The sequence below is a fragment of the Mirounga angustirostris genome, unplaced genomic scaffold (assembly GCF_029215605.1).
Source record: "Mirounga angustirostris isolate CCGP_5_RB_7025 unplaced genomic scaffold, mMirAng1.0.hap1 SCAF_1, whole genome shotgun sequence".
NCBI lineage: Eukaryota > Metazoa > Chordata > Mammalia > Carnivora > Phocidae > Mirounga > Mirounga angustirostris.
Genome location: NW_026991709.1, coordinates 75,219,072 through 75,228,893, shown reverse-complemented (window position 1 = coordinate 75,228,893; position 9,822 = coordinate 75,219,072). Strand labels below are relative to the sequence as shown.

The following is a 9,822-nucleotide window of genomic DNA, read 5'->3' as shown; positions in this document are numbered from 1 at the left end:
CTCTTGGTAGACTGGATGGACACAATAAACAAACATTTAAACGTATAATATCTGCAGAGATAACTGGTTTGGAGAGAAAAAAAGAAGCATGAGCAAGATATGGAATGACAGAGATTAAGTTATTATTTTAGATAAAGTCAGGGAGGGCTATCTGAGAAAATGGCATTTGAGCAGATACCTGAATAAAAATAGAGAAGCACATCCTGCAGTTATTTGGCAAGGGGTGGGGCAAGGATAGGGGGCTTTCCAGGAAGAGGGGCTAGTTAAGTGAAAAGGCCCTTGGGAGAAAATGAAATAAGAAAAAAACGAAAGACAAAACAACAAAAACTTTTCAAGAAGGAAGGTAGGATCATATCTCTTAAATAGTAATAATAAGTTACTTAGAGAAGGGCTGAAAACTGAGCTTGGGATTTGACATCATGAAGGTCATTTTTTATGCAATAAAAAAAATTTTTTTGGAGTGGTGGGCCTAAAAAGTATGACTGGAATGGGTTCAAGAAAGGATGGGGAAGTAGCAAGAGGAGATCATTGGAATAGATGAGTGTTTCAAGGAGGCTCGCTGTAAACAGGTGCAGAAAAACGTAGTAATAGATGAAGGGGAATTTTAGGTCAAAGGAAGTTTTTGTTAAGGTGCAGGAATAACAGTACACTTGAATGTTGTTGTAAAGTATTTACCAGAGAGGAAAAATGATTACTGTTGGAGAGTAATATCCTTGAAAAAGTGAGAGGATGGGATGTAATCGAGACTGATATTCAGCAGATGTGAATAACTACAGACATAATGATGGCCAAAATACTAACGCTTTCAGGCTGGTTTATAATTTAATGCTGTCTTGAGCCCCCTGACTGCCCCGACCCCCACCTGGACCACATCTCCTTTTCCTTGGGACTCCCTGGGTCTTCTCATCATCCAGAAACCAAAGGGTAACAGCTGGAACAGGGGGAGGATCCAAAACCAGCTCTGTTGCCATGTTTGTACTTCCACCATTCTGGTTATTAAGTGTTTTGAATATCACCCAAGGATCCAGTGCACAGTGGAGGTGTTAGTCTTATAGAGGAGAAATAGACAGGTGGATTGATAGATTTGGAAAGGGTGAGGTTGAAAGTCCTCTTTTCAATTCTTTTATTTTCTTAGTAGTCTAAGAAACTAAGAGTAAAGAGGGGCAAGGGATCGTATAGGTAGGAGAGAAGAAGATGTGCAATTAATGTCTAATGGCATAAGAAGAAATAAATTGGTGTGGGCAATATGCAGAATTTATAGTCAATTAGCCATGGTTGGGATATTGCCATGCAAGTAGGAAAGAGGAAGACAGAGGTAAGGGAAGTGAGAGTATCTTGTAGGGTGTGATTATAAAAATAGGTCATAGACTAGTTAAAACAGAAGTAGGAGTATAGAGGCAAGTGAGAATCAGTACCAAGGTGGTAGGGCAAAGAGATGATAGGTTCTGCTGCTGTTGAAGAATTGTTGGAGTTGGGGTATTAGTAGGAGTAAGTTGGGGAGATAGAAATGGTAAGTGGAGAACGGCTGTTCAAGATTGATGAAGGAGCACAGTTTTTAGTAATGCCAAATTCTAGTGAATGACCCTGAGAGTTTTGGGCTAAGATGGGGTGGGGTAAAAAAATCACTGGGCATAAGGAGGTTAAGAAAAGAGAGATCAGGTTGGGAGAAAGACTGTCTATGTAGACATTGAAATCACCAAGTTACATGATGATGGACACAATGAGAAAGAAGCTATCATCTTGAAAGAATAAGAAGTTACCCAAGGGTATGTAAATAACTACCATAGGAGATGTAGGGAGTCTGAGGGTATGAACTTCAAAGATGCTAGACATATTTAAGAATGGGGTGCCAGGCACTGTTCTAGGTATTAGGGATAGTAGTGAATAAAACAGATGAAAAATCCCTGCCCTCATGGAGTTCACCATCTTGTACCACTTGGCTGTCTCTTGAGTGTTCTGGTTTTCCTACTTGACTTTTTTTTTTTTTAAAGATTTTACTTATTTATTCATGAGAAACAGAGAGAGAGAGAAGCAGAGGGAGAAGCAGGCTCCCAAGGAGCAGGGAGCCCGATGAGGGACTCGACCCAGGATCCTGGGACCACGACCTGAGCCGAAGGCAGACGCCCAACCGTCTGGGCCACCCAGGCGCCCCCTACTTGACTTCTTATGGCCAAACTCTCCCCATTCCAATCCATGTGTTTTGTTATTCCCAAATTTCCCCTCTTCACATAGAAAATGTATCATATAATTCTCCTTTATAATAATCTACTCAATTAGTGGTTTGATACTATCTTATAAATAAACTCTTATTTCTCCCTGTGGCATTTGAGTTGCAATTTAGCTCTGAATTTCTTGTTTGAGATCTGCTTAAAATTAGGGATTTGTACCTCCTCTGGGAAGCCTATCTTTTGATTCTTTTTACCGCAAAATTGAGTGCTCGCTTCGGCAGCACATATACTAAAATTGGAACGATACTGCAAAATTGACATTTCAGGACATTAAAATACATAAACTAGTTATAGGAATTCACTATGCATTCATTTCCTTTTAAATCATCAAAAGACATTTAGTCATTTCAGTCTTGTGCTGGAAAGTGCTGATCCTGTAACCCCGAGCTCTAACTGCTCAGGTCAGGGTTAGATACAGAGTAAGGGTGGAGGTGGAGAAGGATAGCCTGACTTTTGCGGGGATTTCCAGGTCATCTGGTCCAGCAACAGAAAGGGGCTTCTGGTCACTTTTCATTACTTTTTCTGTTGAAGGCGGCTAATTCCCTAAATAATAGACATGACTTTGTATATATTTATTTGTTTTTTCTCTAGGGCAGAAATGTGGATGTTTTTAAGGAAAACAAAGCAGTGACCCTTTGGCATATCTTATTTACCATATCAGTCAGAGTCTAAGCAGAAAACATAAGCCACACTCAAAATGGTTTAATTGAAAAGAATATAATGAAGGACTATTACAGAGGTGTGGGTGTGGTTCAAGGAACTAGCAATGGGTGGTAAGCCTTTACAACCCTAGGCCTGAAGGGGCACTGGAAGAAAATGGTATTATTAGAGACCCATGAGAGCTATAGCCATGGAAAAGAAGCTTCGGGACAGGCATTATAATCAGAAGGCCAGGGTATGGCCAAAACTTTGGCCTAGTTCGAGGGGGAGAAGAGTGTAATTCATAGGCTGGTATTTCTCTCCTGCCTTCTTTTGATCTTCTGACAGCGCTTCCCATTGGTCTAACTCAACAGGAAGCACAAGGCAAGGAGGTCCTGGTGATGTATTCATAAATGTCAGCTCCCAGGGCAGAGTATGGCAGAGAAGCGGAGACAATGGATTTGGAGAGGGAAACCAAAAATATCTATTACAAATATTCTCTACAACCATAAAGTAAAAAAAAAAAAAAAAATCAGTAGAAGGCAGGAACTTAAAAATCACCATACAACTACCTTCCTAATATTATCACCTTCCTATTCAAACATTTAACTTACTGAGTGTTCTTTCTGCTTAATACTGGTCAGCAAACTTTTTCTGAAAAGGGTCCCATAGTAAATATTTTAGATTTTGAAACCTAAGAGGCCAAATTGAAAATATTACATTGTATTGACATAATCACTTAAAATTGTAATCCTAAAAGAATAATCCTAAATAATAATCCTAAAAGAATAATCCTAAATAATCCTAAAAGAATAAAATGCAGTCATTAAAATCCAGTGGGCTTGGGGCTCCAGGGTGGCTCAGTCAGTTGAGTGGTAGGACTCTTGATTTTGGTTCAGATCATGATATCAGGGTGGAGGGATCCAGCCCCACTTCAGGATCCACTCTGGAAGCCTGCTTGAGATTCTCTCCCTCTCCCTCTGCCATTCCCCACCCTTCTATTCTCCCTCTCTAAAAAAAAAAAAAAAAAAAAAAAAAAAAAAAATCCAATGGGCTAGATTTGGCCTGTGAGCCATAGTTGATCACGCTCTGGCCTAGAAAGTCCTAGAAAGTCTTCTAAATTTTTGTTAGCCTACATCTGCCTATTTTTTAAATAGCCAGTCCAAATAAAACCTCCTCCATGTGGCCTGCCAGACTGAGACTCTTTGAGTTATGAATGAAAGAAAATCAATTTTTACAAGCTTAAGAGAGTAAAATTACTAGCTTAAATTTGAGAGGATGTTGGAGGTAGATCCCGGAATCCAGGAGCCGCAGGCATCCCAGCTATTCCAGGCATTGTAGTATCAGAACATGCCCTCTTTATCGCTCTTTTCTTATCTTTGCTCTTTCTGTAGTTTGGTTTCATTGTTACTAGTGAGGGCAAAGCTTCCCCATAGAAAACATAAAGTACTTGTCCCTCTTTAGGCAATAATCCCAGGGAAGTATTCTGCTCGACCTGTCTTGGTCACACACCCACCCTTCGATGAACATGTGTGGGTGGTGGTGGGGGTGGTGGTGGTGGTAGGGAGGTTCTATGACTGCACAGGCTTGGGAGAAGAGCCCACTGCTGAGGACGGAGTCCCAGAGGGAGGGAGAATTCTATTGCCAGAAGATGCAGACAGGATGTCTATTTTTGGGAGATGGAAATGTCACAATTATAGTCCAATATGTGACATGCCATAAGAGAGACCATGTCTGAAATGTCTGAAATCCGTTTTATCACCCCCAGTACCTAACATCACATTTGGTAGACAGTCGTGCGTTTTTGATGAATGAATGACTCAGTTCCCCAGCTGGTTGTGAACGCTCTCTTCTCTAAACTGGCCCAGATATCAGCTGTTGTCTAGTTCTACTGCAGGTTGTCTTGGAGGTTTTCCTGTCCATATGTTATCCTTTCCCTAATCCCGGGAGGCAAAGAATGCCTGAGACAGAGCCAGGCAACAGGAATCTCAGCCCCGGAACCAGAGCACAGAATGCTGTAGACGCCGGTGACAATACCGACTATGTTCTGGGTAACCCAGGTGGCCCTTTTGTTGAGGCCTTCAGGACACAAAGGCCCCACCGACAGACGCGACCCTCCGAGGATAGGGAGGCCCGGGGGCGGGGGCACAGCGGGAGCCCCAGCCTCGGGGGCGTCGCACCGCCCAAAGGAGACAGCAGGGAGGCGGCCGCGGGCGCCGATCTTCGCTCACCAGCCACTCGCAGCTGCGGTTACAGACCTGCAGCCTCCCTCCCCCTCCCCACCCGGGCCCGCCCGCCTGCCTTTCTGTCTCCTCTCTCCCTCCGTACTGGACGGCCCGGGTCCATTTCCGGGCTCCGGATATTTGGTGTCAATCGGGCTGGGGGCGCGGGAGCAGGTGGCTGCGGCGGGGTAGCTGGGCCGCCAGCCTGGGGCGCCGGGACGGGTCTCCCGCCGCCTTTGTCGCCAGCCCTTCCGCGGCGGCCGCTCCTCCCCCCGGTCGGCGCGCGCTGCCGGCCGGACTTTGCGCCGCGTCGGGCGCTGCTGCTGCGCGCGGGGCCGCGCTCGGGGCCGGCGGCGGCGGGCAAGCGGGCGGCGAGCGGCGGCCGGGACCCCGGCCCAACATGGCTGAAGTCACCATCGACCAGTCCAAGCTGCCCGGAGTCAAGGAAGGTAGGGGCCGGGGCGCGAGGCGCGCGGGGCCCCTCGCCTCTCCCAGCCTGGCTCTCTGCGGGCGGGGAGGCCGTCTTTTTGGACCCCGAGGCCCTGGCGCCCTGGTCGGGGACAGAATTGACTGAGGCTTTACTGTGGTACCTTGGGCGAGTCATTACGTCCTGAGCCCAGTTTCTCGTGTGCGAGGAAGTGGGGGGAGAGAGGATAGCACCACCCTCAGCAAGTGGTTGTGCAAATGTTCTAGCGAAGAGCAAAGCGTTGGTGAACGCTCAAGAGCTGGGTAAATCTGACTTACTTGTGTCCTTAAAAATCAAGGCCCAGCCTAGCTGGCTTGAAGGCTAGGAAGTGGGGAGGGGTTGACACTCAGTTCCTTGTGGAGCCTTTGTTTTGAAACTTGACTCTTTCCCTCCTTCTCGCCACTTTTCCTAGCCCAGCGCCTGGCTGGCTGACTTTCCCACCTCCCTCAAGGTTTAAAAGTTTAGTCTTGGCACAGCCCAGCGTGGGCAGGCTGATGGGAAGCTGCTATAAGCATTTTCTTAGGAAAAGCAAGGGGTAAGGGGGAACGGAGGACTGACTGGTGACCTTGATTTTTTTAAAGGCTCTTTATACTGATGTCCTGGGAAATTACGGTTGATCAGTACTGGTCTGGTTTAGCTACTGGCACTTAGCCTTTTGACTTCCCTCCCCTGCTCTTGGTTGACTGCTCCAAGATCTAGCATTTTTTTTGTTGTTGTTGAAATTTTGGGTGCTGGAGCACCTTAACCTTTAGTTATCTTTGGCTCTTCTTTGGCCCCGGAAGTGTGGAAATCCCAGAGTGCTATCCAGGCTTGCAGAGGTTGTCTTTGTTGTGAATGTCATTTGTTTCAGTTGAACAATGTGGCCTGGGGTGTCTTGGGAATGTGGAATTGAAAATAATAATTTTTGCTTTCTTGGAACTGCATGTTTCACTGACAACTTGATTTGACTCTGATGGTCTTGTGGGTGTTCAGGCCGACCCCAAAGTACCAAGTAAGCTTGACTGCTTTTTTTCCCAGAGTTCGAAACACTGGGAGATAGAGTAACTGGTTTTATGTAGAATTTTTAATGGGGCCAGGCTTGTCCTATTGTTCCTGAAGGGTATTAGAGCTTAGGCCTGAGATCTTTCAACCTTTCAGTTTCTAGCAAGGCTTTGGTGAAGATTCAGGTATTCACATTCAAATGTAGTTTTCACAGCACTGTCAAGTCTGGTGCCTGAGTGAGAGGAAAGGCAGATCTACACTTTGAAAGTCCTAGTCTGGGGCGCCTGGGTAGCCCTGTCGTGTACCGTCTGCCTTTGGCTCAGGTCATGATCCCAGGGTCCTGGGATTGAGCCCCACTTCGGGCTCCCTGTTTGGCGGGAAGCCTGCTCCTCCCTCTCCCACTCCCCCTGCTTGTGTTCCTTCTCTCGCTGTCTCTCTCTCTCTGTCAAATAAATAAAAATCTTTAAAAAAAAAAAAAAAGTCCTAGTTTCTGAGATTGTCTGGTTGTACTTAGCCTTTTGGGTAGGAGTTTTATGGACAGATGTCTGTATGTTGGACGTCCCTAAAGAAAAAGTGACCCTGTATAGTGTGTCGTGCTTCCTTGGGGGTGGGTGATGAGTAGAGTGAACACTGGAGTTCAAACACAACCTTAACAGGTAAAGTATTAATCCTGTGGTGCTGTGATTTTACCCAGCCCCTTGTACCTGTCGCTGACCTGGAACAAACTCGAAACTCACTTTCTGTATATGCTTTTATATGACTCTTAGGTCTTCTGGTTTCTAACCAAGACATGAATGATGAATGATTTATTCTAGTACATTCTCAAGGAGTTCAAAAAAACACTTTTCATCTAAAAATGCAAGATGTTTCTATTCCTAAACTCTGGAATTTTTGCACATTCAAATTGGCTTTCACTTTGCATAATGTGGTGTTTGGCAATCCAGTTTGCGTGATATGGTTAAGTAGGAAGGAAATTTGGTGTGGCTCTTTCATTAAGTTAGAATTAAATACTGATTGATTTTGAAGGTGGTCAGAAATTGTTGAGATCATTGTCTTTGTAAGCATCTGACTTTTCTGGTTCCAAGATCCTCAAAGGAAATGATGTATTAGGCTAGGAACCTCCTATTGGTGGTGTAGTTTTTGATCTAGGAAGTATTCAAGTCTTAATAAAGGGTATCTTTCTCTAATATAACTCTTAATTATGGCCCAGTAACTCCCTAACAATGCCTTTGAACCCTAATTTAAAGAGAATAAAGGTGGTGCCCATGTTTGGATAAAACATACACATTGAGACTGTTCTTAATACTGAAACTCCAACTCAGTTTGTAAGGAAAGTTTAGTGGTAAATTGCTTAATATCCTGGCATAGATTTTTAAGCTCTGTTTTTAAAAATCTGTCTCCTCCACTTCTCTTTTCAGTCTAAACTTTGGTAGATTGATATACAATTACGATTTGGGGTCATAGGGTGGATTTCAATAGAGATTAAGAATAATGCAGTGGATGTCTGTGGCTTCCCACTGCCTTTTCTTTGGGAGAGGTTGAGGAGCCTTGTGACCTTTGTTGTGAACATGTCAACAGAGGTCATGGGTAACAGCTGACATCAGGGAATATTTTAATATTTTAAAATTTTCTTTTCTAGGTTAAAATCCAGTGCTTGCTTGTTTAGTTTTAAGGTGGTCAAAGATGTTCATCATTTGGACAGACCTTTAAAAAAACCAAAGTTACAGCAGTATTTTTACCTTAGGAAATCTCTTAAAATAGGAGATAAAGGGACACATTTGAGTTCATATGTAGGTGAAAGGAATTAAGTTTAGCTAAATGTCAACACATCATTATTTCTGATTTAAAAGCACATTTGGAACACATGCATACTTTTTGTAATGGAAATACTGTTGCCAATGTTTAGGAATAGTCCTTTATTTCTTCTGAAACATTTGAGCTTCTACCCAACAAGATTTGAAATAATTCCAGCTGTTGTTTTTTAAAGTATAACTCAAATGCATCATGCAATTTGCGAATGTTAGACAAAGGTGTAGTCAGGTTCCAACAGTATTCTCTAAGTTTCTTAGTTTAGATCCGAGCTGGGTATGTATTTTTCTAAAAGTGAGTGCTTTTCTTCAGTTGACAGACTTAGGTTTTTGGTCAATTTTAGCTTCTTTGCTGAATTTTCTTTCTTTCTTCCTTTTTTTTTTTTTTTTTAAAGATTTTATTTATTCATTTGAGACACAGAGATACAGAGAGACAGAGAGAGAGAGCATGAGAAGGGGGAGAGGGAGAAGCAGGCTCCCCCCTGAGTCAGAAGCCTGATGTGGAACTCCATCCCAGGACCCTGGGATCATGACCTGAGCTGAAGGCAGACGTCTAACCACCTGAGCCACCCAGGTGCCCCCAAATTTTCTTTCTGACACAATAGTCCAGACCTCTCACTTTCCTTTTTTGCCCTTTCCACTTAGATTCCCATATCACTACTTAATTTGGAGTAGCTCATTTATCATCATACTCTTGACCCTTCTCCTGTCTAACAGAGTTTTGACCCTTAAAGTGTTGGTCCAAGAGCTAATGTTAGCCTGTCCATCAAAGCCATTTCTAGACCCTTTTAAACTTTTACCAACTCCTTTGTAATTTTATAGGCATTAGAGTTTTCCCATTTATAACCATTTAGCACAATACACCAACCCTCCCATCAGTTCCCAGTGCCAGCCTTCTTTCTTCTTCTCTTGCAGCAGTAAGAAATGCAGTATGTATTATATGTCTGTACTAGTCTTCAGATGGAAAGTTCCACCATCTCCAGAGTTGGTTAACTCTGTGTGTGGGTGCACATCTGAAGTCAATGCACCTAGTGATTTTTCTTGAAGTAAAAGCAGCTAGCTGTTCTGAAAGAAAATATTTTTTCTTTTATGAAAGATAAAGTGTAATACATTTTCAAAAATATGTCTCGAAAGCACTGATTCATTTTAGGTCCAGGACACCCCAGTGACCTAATGAGGTAAATTAAATTAATGGTACAAATCCAGAATTTTAAGGGGAAAGATACAAAGTTAGGTCTGGTGTAGTAAGTTAAGCAAGTTTTCCCAGAGATTTTAAGCATATCACGTGCACACTAGGCATGTAATGTGAAGGCATTGTCTGTGAGATATATAGCATCTGGTTCCAGGGCAAACTCACTTTCTCTTTTCTTCAAAATTCTATAGCAAGTTTTTATTGTTACTGTTTTTTAAGGAGACAGTGGCTGGATCTACTTGAGTTGGGAGATTTGTATCTTATTTATCTTTCTTTACCCTCGTCT

At 43.3% G+C, this 9,822-nt stretch overlaps 1 protein-coding gene across 2 annotated transcripts in view; it reads left to right on the top strand.

Annotated features, from left to right (window-relative positions):
* Positions 1-5,012: 5,012 nt before the first annotated feature.
* CCDC50 (coiled-coil domain containing 50) overlaps positions 5,013-9,822 on the top strand; it is a 69,952-nt gene continuing 65,142 nt past the window's right edge. Inside the window, exon 1 of one of the 2 annotated variants that reach the window (XM_045903152.3) lies at positions 5,013-5,538. In XM_045903152.3, the coding sequence (XP_045759108.1) occupies positions 5,490-5,538 (49 nt within the window). In that variant the 5' untranslated portion in view covers positions 5,013-5,489. The remainder of the gene's footprint in view (positions 5,539-9,822) is intronic. The other variant, XM_064581433.1, reaches the window with a different exon arrangement.